This window comes from Rhagoletis pomonella, unplaced genomic scaffold, assembly GCF_013731165.1.
Source record: "Rhagoletis pomonella isolate Grant_MI unplaced genomic scaffold, Rhpom_1.0 Rhpom_scaffold_00002, whole genome shotgun sequence".
In the NCBI taxonomy this organism is placed as follows: Eukaryota; Metazoa; Arthropoda; class Insecta; order Diptera; family Tephritidae; genus Rhagoletis; species Rhagoletis pomonella.
The window spans coordinates 82622294-82643490 of NW_023458556.1; the positions used below are offsets into that span (position 1 = coordinate 82622294).

The 21197-nt window shown below is 40.6% G+C and overlaps 1 protein-coding gene across 1 annotated transcript in view; it reads left to right on the forward strand.

The window, feature by feature from the left end:
* LOC118734124 (homeobox protein unc-4-like) overlaps nt 1-12198 on the forward strand; it is a gene marked incomplete at its 5' end in the record, with an annotated part of 37084 nt that extends 24886 nt beyond the window's left edge. Inside the window, 2 exon segments of the mRNA XM_036463835.1 lie at nt 10535-10674; nt 11279-12198. Of these exon segments, the coding sequence (XP_036319728.1) occupies nt 10535-10674; nt 11279-11855 (717 nt within the window).
* Nucleotides 12199-21197: the final 8999 nt, after the last annotated feature.

The following is a 21197-nucleotide window of genomic DNA, read 5'->3' on the forward strand; positions in this document are numbered from 1 at the left end:
AGGTGACAGGGGGTATGTACACGTTAAATATTTCGAGCTCGACATCGCCTGACCGGACAGCTATGCCCTGACATTCTAGGGTAGTGTCCCTTGGGTCGATGTCGAGCTCGAAATATTTAACGTGTACATACCCCCTGTCACCTGCTGCCCGGCTGGATATCTCCCTGACATAGGTGCGCTACTCAGAGGCGAAAACCGATTGGTAGTAGGTGACTTCAATGCGCACCACGATCTTTGGCATTCAAACCTGGCCAATGATCGGAGGGGAAACATTTTGGCTGAGCAGATAGACGATTCGACATTCTGCACCATGAACGACGACGCCCCCACCAGGATTGTGGGCAGCTGCAGCAGCTCGCCATACCTAACAATTGCTAGCGCTGGTCTGATAAATAGCATATCATGGCGACCTATGCTAACGTTAGCATCAGACCATCTGCCCATAATCATCTCGATCAATAAGCCCACCGACTTTGCTCACGCGGATCACCGAACCTACACCAACTTCAACAAAGCTGATTGGAACGGCTTCGCGGAAGTTACCGAGAGCAGCTTCGCCGCCTTCCCCACACCCACAGACGTACATGCTGTCGAACGCCAGTTCCGCAGGGTAGTCACTGCCGCAGCAGCTCGCTTCATACCGTCCGGACGTATCCCAAATTTGCCGGCTGAAGCAGCTGTACTAGCAAATGAGCGTGACCACCTACGCCAGGTCGACCCCGGGGACCCTCGCTTGAGGGACCTTAATTTGGAGATTCGGCAACTGGTAAATCAACATAAGCGGAAAAAGTGGGAAGAGCACTTGAAGGCCTGTAACTTCACCTCTGGTGTGAGTAAGCTCTGGTCAACCGTGAGGTCCTTGTCCAACCCGACGAAGCGTGATGACAGAGTGGAAACCTCATTCGAAGGTCACGCTTCGTCGGACCCGAAGAAATGCGCGAACTATTTTAGTAGGCAATTCACACTGCATCCTTCGGTAGACAAGGCCAAACGTCGAGTGACCAGGAGGCTGCACAAACTGCCCAAAAACAGTGCACCATTTGCTTTCACCAGCGGTGAAGTGAAGGGGGTCATCGGGAAGGCGAAAGCCTCCAAAGCCATTGGACCCGACGGAATCTGTATGCTGATGTTGAAACATTTGGGGCCTGTGGGAGTAGCATACGTCACGGAGGTCCTCAATTTGTCTATGACCACTCTCATCATTCCTGATGTGTGGAAATCAGGGAGAGTGGTCCCACTGCTGAAACCGGGGAAGCCCGCCAACAGAGGAGACTCCTATCGCCCGATAACGCACCTTTCCCCGGTCGCGAAGACACTTGAGGCCCTGCTGCTCCCATACTTCACCTGCCACCTAACCCCAGCGAAACATCAGCATGGCTTCCGTAAAGTGCACGGCACAACAACAGCACTTAACGCCATAAACACCCAGATAACTCGTGGCCTAAATCGTAACCGCCCCTGTGAGAGAACTGTCCTAGTAGCGTTGGACTTGTCAAAGGCGTTTGACACCGTCTGCCATTCCACGCTGCTAGAAGACATTGAGGCCTCCTCTCTCCCACAGGGACTGAAGCGATGGTCGGCGAATTATATGAGTGGTCGACAATCATCAGTAATCTTCAGAGATCAAACCTCGAAACCAAGAAGAATAAAACAAGGGGTTCCACAAGGTGGTGTTCTCTCCCCCTTACTTTTTAACTTCTACATCTCGAAACTCCCCAGCCTCCTGAAGGAGTTTCCCTGATCTCGTACGCTGATGATTGTTCCATTTTGGCGTCTGGGAATGGAATTGATGACCTCTGCTCAAAAGTAAACGGCTATCTCTCCAGCCTTTCTCGCTTCTTCACTGCAAGGAGCCTAACCCTCTCCCCAACGAAATCAACGGCGACCCTCTTCACCACCTGGACGAAGGAGGTCAGGCTAGAATTAGGCATTCACGTCGACGGCACACCTATACCGACGGTGAACAACCCAAAAATTTTAGGGGTTACCTTTGATAGCCTGCTCCCCTTCTCCGCGCACACAACCGCAGTTGTCAACAAAGTACAGAGCCGCAACAAGGTCCTCAAGTCGCTCGCCGGCAGCACTTGGGGCAAAGACAAAGAAACGTTGCTGGCAACATACAAGGCAATTGGCCGGCCGGTTCTAAATTATGCAGCGCCAGTTTGGTCGCCGGGGACTAGTTGGACGCAGTGGACGAAGCTACAGACTTGTCAGAACGCCGCACTCCGGACAGCGACTGGGTGCCTTCTGATGACGCCTGAGCACCACCTATACAGCGAAGCCCAAGTGCTCCCCGTAAGGGAACACAACAAAATGCTCTGTAAGCAGTTTCTGGTGGGGTGTCACAGAAGCGAACACCCCAACAGACCACTGCTGGAGGAGGAGCCTCCGCCCAGGCACGTCAGGGGGCACCTATTCGTGTACAAGGACGCAGTCCAGACCCACACAGACCAACCACTGGACCCAATGACGTACAGACAAGCGATTAACGACATTCATAGTCTCCACCTACCTCGACTCCCGGCCTAGGAATGTCGTTATCGGAGCCCAATCACCACCTGTGGAAGAGACGGAGCTTCAACTACCTAGAGAGACCCGCGTTACCCTGGCTCAGTTACAGTCTGGATATTGTAGCCGCCTAAACAGCTACCTGTCCAGACTCGACCCAAACATCCCAAATGAGTGCCCGGCAAGTGGAGACTCCCCCCACGACACCAACCACCTCTTCACATGCCAGCTCAATCCGACTCAACTAACACCCCTCTCCCTTTGGTCCGACCCCATCGAAACAGCTCGTTTCCTGGGCCTACCGTTAGTTGAGCTTGACGATAATGATTAAAAGTTGACCCGAAACAGGCGGGGCTTAGTAGTGCCGCTACAACAACAACAACAACATTATTTTCCAGCAATGAAAATTTGGAACAAAATTCTGTTTTCGAAGTCGTGGCTGCCAGCTGAATTGGATCAGAATATTGTTATTTTTTATAAGCGTTTGAATTATTGGAATAACGGATGGTGAAGGTCTCAGATAGTTACGTAATTCTTACCTAATTAAAGGTCAGACCTATAGCTTTTCAATTATTTGAGCATCGATTCTCTTTATAGTCGAACGTTGACCAATTCTGCTGGAAATCCCTGTTGAAGGAGCGTACTCTCTGACTTTAAATAGCAAATCACGAAGACGTAAGGGGAGAGTTTTACCTCAGAAGTTTTTAGCCAAGGATCCAATGGATATCCATAAGAAAAAAAATTGCCCTACAAGTAAACAAAATTACTGTTTTTGAAATGTTTGCCAAAAATAAATTCCCCAAAGAGCCCCATTTGAAATGGTTGAAACAAATATTTATATGTATGTAACATCAAAAGCAAATCACGAAAATTTGGTTTAAAATGCACACTTTCTTCTTTTATGTCTAGTAGCATTTTTAACATTGGTCCAAAAAAGTGATAATAAAAAAAGAAACCAATGCGGGTATTTAAAGCGCAGAAAACAAAAAAAAAAATATTAAAAGGACAATGTGAAAACTTGTACGACTGCCCACTGATAGCTCGGTTATATAGCTTAAGAAATAATATGTTTAAAGACACTTTTATCAAAGGTGATATCTATATATGACATTTGACCAGTTTTGTTACACAAATACTCCTAAGTGCGGCGCCCGGGTAACACGATCACAGGCAAAAAATATTGGCTGCAATTTGTCATTTTGTTTTGTGTTAAAATTAATGCAGAAGCTCCGCGGTTGCGAATGCGAATGCGAATATTCGCAAAACCCCTGTTGTGGTCCAGAACGAAAAGTTTCTGTAGAAAAGACGAAACTCTGAATTTTTACTAGTTTCACTGGTTTACAGCAAAAATTTTCCTATGTAGAATTGCTCGGTGATTCCGAAAATCGAGTTAATTTTTTTTTCTATGGATACGTTCTCGAGATATTTTCAATTTACCGTTATTCAGGAAAATGAAAGCTAATGAAATTCTCCATATACCATATACACACCACTTACCGATAGGGCTTATAGTTTCTGAAAAATTAATTAATCATTCCACCTTTTTGTATTTTTTAATGAAAAAATGTTAAAAAAAATCTAACTTTAACATAAGAAAAATTTAAAAAATAACAGGTTCTGTGCCAAATTTTTGCATATGTGCTAAACCCTGTTCTGTTACAAACAAACAAAAAACCAAATTACTAATGAAGAAAATCGATGGATAAATAAGAAATAATGAAAATACGCAAAGATTTTTTGTATGAAAAATGAGCAGGAAAGAAAGTTACTCATACGCCTCGTACACCTAAGTAACACGCTTTTCTGCTCATATTTCATACAAAAAATCTTTACGCATTTTCATTTGACCACTTATTATTTCTTATTTATCCATTGATTTTCTTCATCAGTAACTTATTTTTTTTTGTAACAGAAAAGGCTTTAGCACAAATGCAAAAATTTGGCACAGAACCTGTTTTTTTTTAATTTTTCTTCTGTTAAAGTTTGATTTTTTTAATTTTTTCATCAAAACATAAAAAAAGTGGAATGATTAATTAGTTTGTCAGAAACTATCAGTCCTATCGGAAAGTAATGTATATATGGTTTAAAGAGATTTTTTTTTGATGCAGAAATATTCCTAGAGCATCTAGATGCATTTCTGTTTCAAAAAGAAAATTTTGAAAAAAATGTCGCTACCGTTATATTGTTGCCCCGTAAGTGTTGTTTTTAAATAGATGAAAAAGGTTATTGCCAAATCCTCAGTGTTGTGATATTAATCCACACACAATCATGAACTACCACCAATTGATTTTATTAAATAAATTCAAATTACGAATATGTAAAAACACGATGCGAAAAACTAAACACCTGCACACAGCTGGAATACGAGAAATATTTGAAGAAAGAGTGTAGAAATGATCCATAACTTGCAAAACATGTTTCGTTTCCACAAAAATAAAGCGAACACTATTAACTTGATGAAACAGTCCATGTCCAAAAACCCCGGAGGAACACTGAAAGAATTCTGTGTTCTAAATTAGCATATTTTGAACGAATTCGGAATGTCTAAGGTGGAAAAGAAACCAACCTTTCTATAAGGAAACAATTATAGAAAAAGAATTTTCTTACACTGTATTCATGTCTCCACCAGCAATTTGTGACGACATCATTTAAAAGCAGCTAAGGAGAATCACGGCACTATTTATTAGATGGCACATTCAACGAGCCAATGTGCCAAAATGCGGGTATAAACAATTATTGATTATTTAATATCAGAACCGAGATCATATAAGTTAATTGATTGGTTTTCACACACTTTTCAAACACAAAGTATATGCTTTTTTACTGCAGACAAGTTGTTGCCCCAAAACACAGCAGAAATCTTCCAATCAGGGCTGCCAACTATCTTTAGTTATGAAATGTGCCAAATAGAAAAATAAAAGTGCCAAAAAAGGTGTCATTCCTTTTAATCATTCACATTTAGCAATAAAATAAAGCTACATTTTCCAAACAAAAGTTCAATGATAAAATAAGATAAACCAGTTGAATAACCTTTATAAATTAGAAAATTTTAGTTAAGAAAAAGAAGTGTACGAAAAGGATTTCACAAAAAATATTGAAATGTAAGTTGTGCCATTTTGGCACTTTGTGCCAAATTGAAAAATTAAGTGCCATTTGAAGTAAAATAGGGACAAATGGCAAGGTTTGAGCCAAGTTGGCATCCCTGCTTCTAATAATATAAAATATAAAAATGTGAAATATCGAGAGCTTGAATTCTATCTGCAATTTGCACAAAAACTAATTTGTGATTTTAGAAACCATCTGGGACTTATTACCTGTCATTATATACGGTAGCATTAATATCACTGATGACAGTTAAAGCTTAGGTAGATTTTTATATCAGAATCTCATCCTTGTGAAAAGTGTGCAGATAGAGGGTATTATTGAATATAAGCCCTCGATGTTTAAAATATATAAAAAATTTTATTTCAACGTATACAAAAAATAAATCTACCTGCGATACAGCACGGCGGGAGACGAGGAAGCGGGGGCCGGGGGGGCCGCGGCGTAGCGTGACGTGGTGTGCGCGCCGGTCGTGCGGGGATACACGGGGCGCGAGCGCGAGCGCGGCGCGCGCGGTGTGGCGCGCTGACGCGGGCCGCCGCGAAGTTAAGCAAATTTAATGTTTGAAAGAGAAAATGGATTTTATTTCGTTTTTAAAAAGGTAATAATGTCAATTGACTTTATTTCGCACCAGGGTGGGAAATAAAGTCAACTGACCTTATTTCCGTTGATCTTATTACCTGTCACCATGTGAATATTCAGGTTTGTTCAATGAATTTTTCCCTACTTGACCTTCAACTGACCACGAACCTGACGTGGTGGAGACTAACGAACTTCGGATTTGCATTCAGCGTGTCGAATAACATAGGGATATATAGGTTTGGTTTAATATGCATAAGCTTTTTTTTTTTTGTAAACCTGTGTAATTATTTGAAAATTGAAACAACCAGGCTAAAGCGTGTCTAATTAACTATTATCGTGGAAAAATCAGCAAGATACATGCTATGAATCAGTGGATAACAATAACTCTTGTAAAACTTCGAATTTTGCAAAATTGCTCTCATTATATTTTTTTTATGGTTGTAAACCGAATAAAGAGATTTGTGCGAATAAATCTTGACCGTCCAATTTTGGGTGGCCCACTGAGAGATTTTCACTCAGTCCCTTTTCAAAAGGATTGCGTAATATTTGGTAAAGGTATGGCAATAAACTCAATAAGTACTTTTCTACAAAAAATCTAGAACATTTTTGCATGGTGGGAAAAATTAAAGGCATTAAAAATTTAAAAACTAAAAATTAATTATTGGCTTTCTTGTAAAATTGTATATTAGGCTGGGTCGATTTTGTATGGGGGAAAATAAAAGTCATTTGACCGCATTGTAATAGTAATATTATGATGTCTTAGGTCTCAGCCAATTGTTATTGGCTACGAAAGATTAATTTAAAACTTATCTTTAGCCCTCGCAATTGAATCAAAGTGTATGAATTTCGAAAATGAAACTTTGGCTTGTAATATCTATGGAATGCGTTATTGTTATAAACAGGACGATATATCAAATTAAGGGCTATTAAATTTAGAACCTCACGTTCATTTATCATTTTTCAATAAGTCTACACGATTTTAAGATATTAAAATCAAAAATAAGAAAACTATGATTTTCTCATATGAATTTTCAATTCTTCATTACTTCAGCAACCAAGTGAAAAATACAAAAAAGTTGAACGAGATTTATTTCAAACCTTTTAATGTTTATATAATATTAAAATGACCATGGACTTGGTCACGCCGATTTGGTCAGTTTTCAAGATCGTGGTGAATGAATGTATTGTCAAAGATTAGGAATCGTTCGACAAGTTAATAGTAGTTTCAAACATATAAGTATTTACATACATTACAATTAGGTTGAGAAACGCCTATTTTAAGTCCATTTTTGCAGTCTTGAAAACTGGTGCGGAATGGTTTCATTAGTCGCCGCAGAAGCACATTTTTCGCTGTTTCTAAATTTGCCGTTATATGAAAGTAGGGGACGTGCAATAAGTGTTTAGATATACATAAATATTTTAGTTGATTCCATTATGTGAAAAAGTGTCTGTAGGTAAATGCAATAGTTTTCAACATATCCTGAGAAATCCGTTTGAGGACTCTCCAATTGGACGATATTGCTTTGCATTCAGCTTGAACGAAAAAAGTCACTCGCTGGCACAGTTTTCTGTAATCCGGTTCTTTTATTTAAAGGTTATTTATACAATTGAAGAGAAATTTTTTTAGAAAAAAACTGGAAATCCACTTAAGCTTTTCGATATAACTTTGGTAAGTGTTACTCGATCGGTGCGTAATAATTAACAAATTGAAGGCGAGACTTAATGTTACTGATTTTTGATAATAATATGACTAAAATAGTTCAGATTATAAACAAATTATTTTAAAATAAAAAAAAATCTTGAACAAATTTTTTTATCATTTTCTTATATTTGCAATTTTTATATTGTATGCATAAACATAAGTAAACCAATTAGTGTGTCTAGAAGTTGTGCCTGTTCAGTGTTTCCATACTAATTTGCATAAACAAAATTCTATTAGAGCTACCGAAATTGTTCCTAAATTTGCAAAAAATCGCAAACTATAGCTAATATTAAAAAAGGATTCGAATATTGGGAACTAGCGATCTAAATGCACGCCAGCAATATTAATGCTGTTCTTTACATCTTTTGACTATAGGCCACCGCAATTATCAAGAGAACAATTAAAATTTTCTTGAAAATAGATGAGTTTGAGATTAACGATAAGATAAACGGCTACGCGAAATGATACTTGACTTTATCTTTTGCGTTAAAGGATTCATTATCTAATAATATGCACCAAAAGTTTTGGCTAAACCCAGTATTTTTAACAAGCATTGGTCTTATTCGACTAGTGTGCTGTGGGTCACTTGGCGGTCGATGCGCGGGCTGTTACAATTAAAATGAAAGACTAATATTTCTAAGGCTTGTTGTTGACTTCATGATACAATATATTTTCACTATTACCAAGGGATTTGAGAAAAATTAGATTTTCGACCCGCCCTATTGTATATGCTTATAAATGTTAATTATAGTGTGCATAGCATGCAAAAAATGACTTTTTCAACTTTTGAAATCGCGATAACTCGGTAATGGAAGTTCGTAGGGAAAAAGTATTATAGCAATTTTTGTTTCGTTTCTTTCGTTTTTCTATTTTTTACGACAACACTTACCGCATATGAGAAAATAGCGAGAAACCTGTGTTTCAGACCTCTTACCTTGAATAATTTTTTTTTGGGATCAGTGGGCATTTTTGATATTTTATTTGCAATAGTGTAGCTAAGACGTGTATCAATTTTCAGCTCTATGCGAATGATTCATTTTTTCACTTAAAATTGTTTTCGTGAAACTGGCAGATAGTCTTGACATACATATACTAAAATAAATAAGAAAACGTTTGTTCAAATCAATGTCGCAATGGCCGACAGAGCAAAGCTCTGGAGTGCCAGTCTAGAGATTGAAGGTTCGAGTCCTAGAGAAGGGATTTTTTTAAAATTTTTGATTTTTGTATTGTTATTTTTAAATTGTATTTTAAAAAGAAAAAAATCTCATTTTGCAATTTATACTTATTTGAATTAAAATAATTAACTCACCTTCCTCTAGCCACATCCAAGCGAACCTACGATCTCGGAATCAGAAGCGGTAATCTTCACGCGACGCCAGAACCGACATTTGCCAGGAAAGCAATTGACTGCGTTTTAGTTTTGGCTTTGACAGTTCAAAGGCAGAAGTCGCTTTATGTTCATATGTACATACAAATATGATATTGCCAAATGTACATATACGTTTCTTAGAGAATAAATAAGAAATTTCTGACTTCCTTTAAGAAAGCATTTTCTTGTTTATTTACAGTTCTCACCATACAAAACATGAGAAATAGGCAACAATCATCAATTGGCACGTTCGGAAGGCGCAACCGCTCAGCAACTGTTGCGATTGCACCTTCTGAACGCGTTGTTTTGTACTTCTGATCAACTGAACAGTTGCGCGTTAGATTATCGTAATATTTTCCTGATCATTTGAGACAACATTTTGTGTGTTGTTGAATTTGACAGCTTATGTATCAAGCCGTTCAGAAGACGCATTATGATAACTGATCTTTTTAGCAACGGTTGCACTCAACTGCTGCGCATTCTGTACCTACCCAATGGCAACAAATTGGCGACACGCCGATTTATTGCCGTAGTGAGAAATCGGCAAAATTATTTCTTTTATGCCATTTTTGGAATATGTTTTCAAAATTCCCAAAGTGTTGAACTCCGCGTCAACATGATTCTCCGAAAACATCCTATTTATGCCAAAGACAGGGTTGCAAAAATAGGAAGCCCCATAGCGACGAAAATAGTAAATTTCGTTTACAAATTATAAGTTTGTGTTCAAAAACAAATGAAATATTAAAAAAGAATATTCCGGCAACAAAAATTTTCTGGTGGGTTCAATTCTGAGGAAGTCGTGGCTGGTGTTTGTAAATATGTATTTGTATAAGTTTCTTAGGTGCCTTCCACACGTTCTCGGAGAAAGAAAGTATTTTCTAATTTATTTTCCGTTGTGCTTTGTTTTTGTTTTCAAATTTTAAGTAGATTGGAAAATCGTTTTCTTAGCATAAGAAAAGTTATTTTCCTAAATTTAGTAAATTTGAGAAAATGCTTTCTTATTTAATATAATATTTTTTCTAATAGTTTTTTTTTAATATTTAGTTGTTGTTTGTAAACAGGAAGCCCGTTTTCGTATTTTCAGTAAACTGTTTTAATGAATTATTTACTATATCGCGACCAAGAAAACATTTATACAACTTTATGTAAAAACTTCTATCCGTGTATAAACTTAAATGTCTATTTTGACCGGACTAATTATTAATAAGCTAATTTCATTCACCAAAGTAAATGTTTGAAATTTCTGAAATGAAACGCTTTGTTCCAGATAGGTATGGTTCCAGAATCGAAGAGCAAAAGTGCGAAAACGTGAACACACCAAAAAAGGCCCTGGACGACCTGCACATAATGCCCAACCTCAAACCTGCTCCGGGGAACCTATTCCGCCCAGTGAATTGAAAGCCAAAGAAAGGTGAATAATGGTCAATATAAATATAATGTGTATTTTACCAAAATATAAACTTAATTGTATTTCTAAAAAAGATGTTTCTATTCTATTACAATTGTTTACACCAAATACAATAAACTTAAACTTAAATAATTACCTGAAATAAATTAAACGACATCTGGAGTTTAGAATTCGGTCTTATTTTACAGGATTTCCTCGATTCATTCAATTCAATTTCGACTTATCATCTTGTGTTTCGTAAGAAGTAGTTCAGACTTGGAGCATAATCAATTTACCTAATAATTAGTTTAGACTTAGAATCTAACAAGTTTAAATAATAAGTAAAATTCCGGGTTTGAATATTGCGTTAGTTGGCTTTCAGATACTCCGTTATACCGAAATCAAAGCCTTAGTTTGAAAAATACGAGCTTTATAAGTAAATACTTATATACTATATTTAAAACAGCTCTGTAAGCATTTCAGATGTAAATTTAAAAAGTTGTTTGCTTCTCCTGTAATATTTAAAATTTGTCGCATTGATATTTTTGCATTTACTGTATTTCATTCAAGCAGATAGATTTAAAAAATACTAATGATGAAAAATACACATGCTTCATTCTTTCACTAGGGCACGACGAAGAAAGAAATTGGCGAAAGCTATTGATCGACAAGCGAGGAAATTGCAAGCCAAAGGCATCACTGTCGACCTAGAGGCACTCAAGGCCGAATACATATCACAACATAAGGCTAATGGCACTTTTTCTGACTCAGATCTTGAGGACGACGGCATACAAATCGATGTAGTAGGGGGTACGGATAGTGACGACGACCCTGACGATTCCTCCTTCCGTAGTCCTAGAGCGAGTAGTATGGCCCCAGGCAGCTTCTCACCAACTAGTAGTCCCAATGGTATTGAAAGTCCAGTGTCCAACGGAGATCGCAACACCGAAGATGATAGCAATCCTACAGATGGCTGTGGAAAGCCATTCATTTTTCCTACAGCAAATACCGCTATTACCAATCTGCGCTTGAATCTATCGAATTCCAATACACCCGCCCATGAATATCAAACCCAGCACCACCAAAATCAACATAATCAAATTCATCGTCATAATCACAATACCAATCAACAACAAACATCCCCGATTAGTATCCGGCGGAACAATCCATTTAGCATAGAGGCGCTGCTGTTCAACAACACGTGAGATTTGTTGAGATGGTTAAATGGTTGAATGCAAAGGCATAAAAATTACACGCTTTCCTTCAAGCCATTTTTGGCTCCCCTTTATCCATCAGCAACAGTTACCCGCTAACACAAACACACATATTGGACGCACATCAACCAGCCTCTGTATATAACTACCTACATAAATACATCCATATGCATAAATATTAAAAAGCTGGCCCCTATATTTATTTTTAGTGAATAGACAGAATAATGTATAATGAATGAACTAGCCTATTAACCAAAATTATTATGGAGCTACTAACATAAATATATTAATACATACTACATATGTATGTGAATGGGTATACGTAGGTATATGTATAGATATGTACATACATATCGTCGTTTAAAGTACAAAACTATGTATCGTCGTTCTGCAAAACCGCGTAACTGACATTTTTTGCCAAAAATTGGATTTGCTCACACAAGCTCTTGGCTCAAGCTTTATCCATTCGTCCTGACATACACTAGCCAGAAATGTGATTCCTTTATGAAAAAGAGAATCATTTTGAAATATGAGTGTTTTTACTCTCTAGAAAATAATTTATGCAACCTCACCGCTGTTTTGCATTATCTTGATACGCTGTTTTGCATTTTGTTGATACGCGGTTTTGTACTTTAAACGACGATATATATATCGAAGACGTGACTTAATTGCAATATGTACATATGCCTATGCACATACATACATATCTACACACGTATATACATATATATGTATATGTATATGCATGTACATATGTACTTACACATAAAAACACACAGAAACAAATTGCAAGCATAATAACATCTATGACAATGGATACAGAACAAATTGCGCAATATTAGTATAATTGATCTACCGTAATGAATAGTAATTTATTTATTTTTGCCATTTAAGTAGAACTCACAATTTAAAATTTCCGATAATTTATGCTATTCAGGCAATAAAGCAGTTCCCAATCATAAAAAACGGGTCAAACACATGGGTGTACGCAGAGCACAATTTAGAGGGAGGAGACGGGAAGGCGAGATTATTTCTAAAGTAGATACATTTTATTAGAAATGTTAAAATATACATAGTTATTAAAAAATTTATAACAATTTTAGTCATTAATTTTTCTGTTTAATTGCATACAAATTTTAAAATGCAACTTCGTCTTTACACCGAAAATCGTAATTTTACATTATTTTTTATTTAAACAATAGTCTCCGATGGTATTCTGCAAATCGATCAAATGTTTCTGTGAAGGCTAAGCATACACAAACCTAAATTACAAGTGCAAAGTAGAAAATATTGAAATATTAAGTATATTCATCTTAATTTTTTTTTGCAAAATCATAAATTTTCTATTAGAATTAAACCCGCAACTGCGTACATCCATGGTCAAACACATTGCGGTACATAAGTTTGGACCTAGGCCTTGTCTTCATTGGCACTGAAAAAATCGCTGTATGTACGTGTAGAACTTATTGGTAAAAATGAACTGTTGCTTTCGTAACGGCCAGGTTTTCGTCCCGACGTTTTTCAGAGTTGTACCGCGGGTCCCCGGGTCCCGAAATCTATCAATAAAAAAAATTCACGCGTCCTTCAAATGAATTTTAAATAATAAAAAAAATGAAGATCTGGCATATTCCGATTATTTTGTTTAGCTTTGCTGTTCGTTTTTCGTCTCAATAAAACATAAAAAAGCGAATATTACATATATCGTTCTTAAGGAAGATTTTCTGAACTTGCGGAGGTTGGGGCTTTATCGGGAGTGTCTGGAAAGGAGTTTGGTCCCGTCCCGTCCCGAAAAGTTTTACGGACCTTTCCGATACCTCCCATCCCGGCCAATTTGAAATCATTACCAGTTTAAGTGATATAAGTTTAAACTTGCACTGAAACACTGCCCATTAGCACGTTAATACCAGGGTTGCCAGATGAGGAGGGCGAGGCGGTGGAGGGCCGTGTATGTGTGTGTTTAAACAGATCACACACTTCACAGTCCGTTTTTGTTTATTGTCTCCCGGACGAGCAGACTAAAATCCGGACTGACCGGTCAAAAACAGGACACCTGGCAACCCTGGTTAAGCCTGACGTCAGCCTGAAATGCTTATATAATTTCAACTCCAATATGTGGTCGTTCCTATCCCCATATTTAAGTAGATATACGTAGCTAAGCTCACAATTAAATAATTCCAGTGAAGTTTTTTTAAACTAAAAAGGCAAGTTTACAATAACCTATTTCCAAGCGCAATTTTGGAAACAATTCTTTAAATTAGTGCTTTGCCGTTATTTATTTCACAAAGCTGGTGAATAATACTTTTACTATGGTGAGACAGTTTTGCCAATCTGCTGTGTGAAATGAAATCTTTTTTTGACAGCAGTAAATTTTTGACAACCGCAGAATAGAATATTATAAATTAAAGCGAATGAATATTTTAAGAAGAGCTTTTTATCAATTTAATTTCAATGAATGAAAGCTTTTGAAATATTAAAGAACTGTATTTACAAGAAATATGTATTATAATGTAATACTTTTTAATTTTGGCACCAGAATCTCCATTTCATAAAATTGCATAGTTTTTGCTTAAATTTGGGGCAGAAGAATTATAAACATCAACAATCTTTGCAATTAAATTAAAGTTAAATTTTCTATGTATGTATTTGTAAAAAATTTCACTAGCCTCATGAGCAGGGCCGAAAAGTTTAAGCTTTTGCTTGGAATTGCTTATTATGTTTATACAGGGCTTCCAAGCTTAATTTTAAGAACCATGCTTATTTTTCTTATTTCAATGTATAAAGCTAAGTACGGACCTTTTAAGCAAACGGTAAAGAAATAAATTGCTATATTGCCACGAAGTTTTGACATCTGATATTTACTCCCTGCTAGATCCTGATAGATAGATAGATAGATAATTAAATGAGGTTTGCGCCGCTACCTAGTGGTCTATTGTGCCCTCTACTCTTCACAATACCTCCTGTACACCTAAATCCCTGAGAAAATTCCACAGTTCCTTAGGGGATAGGGAGTGAATGTGCCTAAGCTGTGGCCACTTCTCTCACGTCTTCTGCAGACTGCATCACATCACGGATGTGTAGAGGTGTCTAGCTGGTAGAGTCGTAAAACCGACAAAGCTCGCTCGACCATATCCCCAACCTGGCCTTTTGGCAGATCAATTAACCTTTGAATCTCCTCCTCTTATAACTTCCCAGTAGACTCTTTTTCTGACGCATTCCTGACGAACTTTGCCAGTTTTGATCCCTCACAGTGATCCTCTCTGTCCTAAGATCCTCTTTTAGAGTGCTGGGACCCACTCCTAGAAGGGCTCAGGGCTAACCTGAGTAATGGCTGCCGCCTCGACCAGGCTCCCTTGCGACCAGGTACCTACGCTAACTTGATGTTATTGTGTCTACCCAGGGAGTTAAGCTTCTCAATGCACTCCAGGACCAGCGACGATTTGACTTTTTGGGATATGAGGGCCCTGAGCGCTGCCTGGCTCTCACTTAGGATTACGATTCTCTCGTTTCAATACTCTCTACACATGACTGTATCCTCACATAGCTATATGGCGTAAATTTTTGCTTGAAAGATGCTCGGATACCCATAGGAACTGAGATCCAGGCCCTGGGTCCGACAATTCCAGCACCTATTCCTTCTGTGGTCTTCGAGCCATCCGTGTAGCAGTGCGGAGTGCAACCGTGACGTAGTGCCTCGAAATCGGGGACACTCCAGGTTGCTTTACTGCAAAGCTCTATTTTGAATCTCTTCTCAAAAACTATGGTCTTGCCTAAGTCATCTCTAGGTAACAGGGCTGGTGGGAGCGAGGGCCCTAGCTTCTCCATACTCCTAGAGGAGATGACTTTACCTTTTCCTAATCCCTCTCTCGCAATGTTAAGCAGAGTTCTTTTGGCTGCCTGCTCTATGGTTATATGAAGAGGCTCAAGTTCAAGGACTACTTCTGTTATGCATACACATGCCAGACGTTGTAGCTTGGTGAGCGACTGTCTCACCGTGGCTAGACTCTTGAGTCCAAGCTACCGCCCCATAGGTTAGGATCCTGGGCGTACAACCCCAGGATTTCTCCGCCAGACGCTTACGCACCGTTAAAGCTTTCGGGGCCTTGGAGGTGATCGCGTCCACATGTTGCTTGCATAGTTGTTTGGTGTCTGGGATTAGTCCCAGATACTTCACTTCGCAGGCGACGCTGACTACGGCCCCCTCCAAGGTTATGTCCCTCATTCCCGAAAGGGCTCTTTTCCTAGTTAAAGGAATGATGGTGGTTTTGGCAGGATTCATGATAAGCCCTAACTTGTCGCACCATCCCTTCGGCAATCTTAAGCCTCTTTGAATGATGTCACAGAGGGTGCTCTCAAACTTCCCCCTGGCAATTACCACTATATCAACCGCATAACCTTTGGGAGCGGATACCATTGTCGGAGAGAAGTTGAAGGAGTTCATCCACCACTAAGCTCCACAGAAGGGGTGATAAGATAAGTTGTACCACGCTGTCGCCTACCTCGGTTTAGCAATCCTTTTACGCAGGAGTGCATCCACCCAATTGCAGATCGCTGTCTGCACGTTTCTCCTCGGTAGTGCCCTGCGCACTCCAGAGTGTGACGTATTGTCAAGCGCTCCTTCTATATCGCGAAAGGCGCAGGGCACTGATTCAACGCATTTAAGGGGCCCCTGAATCTCGGTCGTCAGATGATACAGGGATGTGTCCGTGGACCTTCCAGCCCAGTATGCACGCTGACAGGTGTGCAGGGGTGTATTCCTTAGAATGGTGGATCTAATGCGATTGTTTATTATATTCTCCATAGCTTTTAACGAAAAGGAGGTTAAGCTTATTGGTCTAAATGACTTCGCTAGCGAGTAGTCTCCTTTACCCACTTTTGGGATAAAGATTACTCGCGCCCTCCGCCACAACTGTGGGACATACTTCCGCAAACTGATTTTCATTATGGCCACAAGATCCAGTATTACACTCTCACTGCCCTGCTGTAACATCACCGGCCGGATGCCATCTACCCCTGGAGCCTTGTAGCGATCAAATGAGCCCATCGCCCATATGAATGAAATCTTAGTGAATATGGTCCTCGCCAGTCTCCAATCAGATGGTCGCGGCCTATTTCGATGGGCCTCCAGCTCCTCCGTCAGGTTAGAGGCCTCCGGGAAGTATGCTAGTATCAAGGCGGTTGCCCTTTCCTCCCTGGTGTAGCTGCCATCTGCTTTTTAGGCGATTCTATTGTTCCTTATAGCATTATGTAACCTCGCGGCGGCCGGGTATTCGAGATGCCTTCAAAGAAGTTTTGAAATTTTCCCTCTTCGCCTTCCTAATCTCTTTGCTGTATTTTGTTAGACTAGCCGCATACTCTGCCCAGTATCCCGTGCGCTTAGCCTTATTGAACAGCCTGCGCGTGTCTCTCCGAAGGGATGAGACTTCCCGAGACCACCACACTGTTTTCCCTTTCCCTCTTGGTTAGGTCTCGGGGCAGCTATAGTTAATGCCATCAGTCATTATATCCGTTAGCCGATTAACTTTATGCTCTAATCCCATACAGCATTCCTCTCTAACCCGGGTAGGTTGAAATCTAGTAGTTTCCTATAATTTTCCCAATTAGTGTTTCTGGGGTTTCTCCTTGGAGTCTCTGCTCTGGCCTGCACTCCCAGCAGGAACCGGATAATGCTGTGGTCGGGCAAGGAAGGTTCCGAAGACACCCACCATTGTCCAGACAGATTATTACCCCGATCGTTACTGAGAGTCAGGTCAAGGACTTCCTGCCTGGCTCTAGTGACATATGTTGGACAATGCCCGAAATTGTTTATATTGAGATCTTCACTTATAATATACTCAAGAAAGAACTCACCACGTTTGTTGATGTCGGTGCCGCCCCACACAACGTGGTGGGCAATCGCATCGGAACCGAGGATCAGAGGAAGTCGAGCTCTTCTGTAATGCGCCACCAGGTCTTGTACCTCTGCGGGGGGGAATGCTGTCCCTGGGTCTTCCATCCACCCAAAGCGTCGATGGAACTGCAACTAGGCCCTGGCTTAAAAACTCTGTAATGCAGAAGAAGTCAATATCATTTCTGACCATTACGCATGCTCTGGGTCTCTCAACAGAGAGGTCCCATATTACATTACTGTGTGTTCATTTGAGATCCCTTACCTGGCCCCTGTATGTCCACGGCTCCTGAATCAGTACTATGCCCAGATCGTCCGTAGAAAACCTACTCGAAATTACAGCCGAGGCCTAAACCGCGTGGTGTGGATAGATCTGGGCTACTGTCAAGGGCGTGGGTTCCTCATAATTTCTCATTCAGGTTCGAGAGCATTAGGTCGCTCTCGATTCTCCTGTCGTGCTCAAGCAGGTCTATACCCTCGAGCAGCTCCTGCGTAGAGGGAACTTGCCCTTGTGTAAGAGAGTCTGGATCTCGCTAATTTGCGCCTGGTTCGTCGGAAGGTTGGGCGAGAGGTGTCGCCTCATAGGACTGCGCCCACTCCGTTGCTTGATGTGGTTGCCTGTGAGGTTGCTTGAGCCGGCGGATTTTCATCCACCGGCATATCTTCCTCGCCTCCCTGCTTCTCGTCCGCAGGCTTCAGTCACCAGGGTCGCATGGTAACAAAACTGAACCTGTAGTTCAGCTGGTACCCCGCCCTTCGGACATTATTAAATGAGTCCTCATCAATGCTCACGTTTAGACGCAGGCCGGTGTCCTCTATGCTGCTCGAGTTGACGCGCCACCCTGGGGTATTGAGACCCCCGTTGTGGGCCCTTAGCAGCCGCAACGCGTAGTCTGACGATTTGTCAGCACTTCCCGGCGGAAAAAATGGTCATATTGTGCATGGGTGGGATATCATCTCCCCGTTTCACGCACAGCAGGGCCCCCCTTCCAGCTTCCTAGTTTCAGTGTAACCTCCTCTAGCCATTTAACTGTACCCTCATCCTTACAATCAACCAGGAGCATGTCTGGACGGAAGTACTCCTCGCAGAAAGCGAGCGGATGTGTCCAAACTTTGAACCCCGCGCCAATGCGCCATCGTACCTACCACCCGTAGCACGGTGCTGTCCGCCACTCCGCTTCTCAGCGGGCGCGGGTTTATGACTCTCGGCGGTATTCCCGCTCTTCCACCCATCGGCGGGTGCGGTCTGTTCGCGAGAGCCCACCTGCCTGGCCTGTTGCTGATGCCCGCTCTTCCGCTCAACCGCGGGTGCGATCGTTCTGCCATCACGATCAGGGTCTCGCTTGCTCGACCTTTGTGAGGCCGATCTAGCCAGAGCCAGCGCCCTAGCTACCTCGGTAGTTTTGCCCTGGTCAAGATACCTCACATAGTGCCTCGCCCCGGAGCCGCTGAGACCCAACCTCATGGAGTCGGTCAGCGAACCGGGTTTCCCTGCGTGTGGAAGAGTTGGCAGTTTTGCCCTTCTGTCCAAGTGGCGTTCCCTCTCCTTCTTCATAAAGTCGCGCGAGGTCGTCGAACCGGACTGACTTGGGGACCAGGTTTGCCCGCGCGAGGACTCGCTATGGTACCTCCTTCTGTGTCTCCCATTTTCGCTCGTGGTCTCATGCCCACTATCCTCTTTCAAAACCATCTCGTGGAAGATGCCGCTGCTCGCAGAGGGTTCATCGTCCTCCCGCGCGTGCTCTATGAAGAGTGCCACTTCAGCGTCGGAGAGGCCCTCCAGGAAGCTTTTCGTCCGACCCTCTTGCTTGGTGCCTTTCGTCTTCTCTTGTACCTTCCCTTGTGCCTGTATGCTACTATTAGCGTTCCTGATTTTTGTTGCTATTGTTTCTTAGTGTTGCTTTTGGGTTCCTTGCTGTTTTTGTTATTGTTGTTTTGTTCTTTAGTTGTCTTCATCTTTTTCGTACGACCGCATGTCTGACTTGGCAGGCGTAGCGGTCTAAATATTTGGTTTCTGGGGATCTCCTTCGTCCGCCGCAACAGCGCCCCTTGCCGCAGTGAGGCCACTGTTACTCCCCAAGGCGTCCCGGTGTCGAGAAGGCGCCGTTAAAATTCAGCCGATTTTCCCTCCTGACTGCAAATCGTCCAATGGGCACGGTGTCGCGTTACACCCTGGATTAGGAGGTCGCCAGCAGCCCTAAGCTGGAGAGAGGGTAGCGCAGAAGCTGCAAGCGTCTGCCTTATCCCAGTCCAGATAAGAGCTGAATGGAGATTCAGCTAAGTCCCCGCACCAACGGCAAGGTGCCTGCCCTAGCGGAGGACCTGCTGTCTAACATTTTCCTTATGAAATAATGGAGCGGGCATATATTTCTGTTGAAAACATGGGTGGGTGCCTTGTGCTCTTCACAAGCAAACTTTAGCAAACCATAGTAGAAAGCGTAGCAAATTTCTTAAGAACTTCGTATTGCTTAAGAACATTTGGCTCAATCAAGGCATATCTAACAGGTAGTAGCATTAGAACAAAAAGAATATTTACGTGTATTTTGTATCTAAATTGTCAAAAACTTTTCTGAGTTTTTTTTTTTAATCAAAGTGTGCCATGTGAAATATTTACAACAGATTTAGTTTTACTAACCCGTAACTTCAATTGCATTTCTGCTTGGGTACACAAATTTAAAATCAAGGGTTTGTCTCCCCGGGAAGGCATTGGTGTTATTGAAGAGATTAAAAATTATTTATCTCAAATGGAGAATAACGAATATTTAAAGAAATTGAAATGACCAGCGCAGATCTCTATTATTTGAGAATATCAAGCAACACTGGATTGTACATTGTAATTTTCAATCCTTGAAATAAACTGAATAATAAAACAAATCATTAAACAGCACTTAAAATTTATTGTTTTGCGAGCGTATTTACCAATGTTTTAGTGCTTATCTAAGCGCTTAAAATGGGTTTTTTCTTGCTTATGTTCTTCGGCCCTGCTCATGAGCTAGTGAAATTTTATTCACCTCATACATGTCAAACAGAAAAAGATTTGATCCGCTTTTAAATTTTGAACAATGACTTCAGGTATGCACCTCTCGCTTACAATTGCTAGAAATTTGGTATTCAGGTGTGTTCAAAAGTTAATGTGGTATATAAAGAGAGTTGATAATAACAAGATAAACAATATTTTTAAGAAGTTTTTGAAAAAATTTTTGCAACCATGAAGATGAAGACCAAATCTATTATCATAAATGGCCAAGTAAAGGTACCGTTAGATAGTTTGTTTATTGTACAATTTTTCACATCTTTAGTACCAACCCACCGCGTTAAAGGAAAAATTAGTACTAAGGTTCGTGACGATATGTACATATCGTCGTTAAAAGTACAAAACCGCGTATCAGAAAAATGCAAAACTTGACTTATTTCAAAACAGTTCTCTCTTTTATCCCCACTTATCTCTT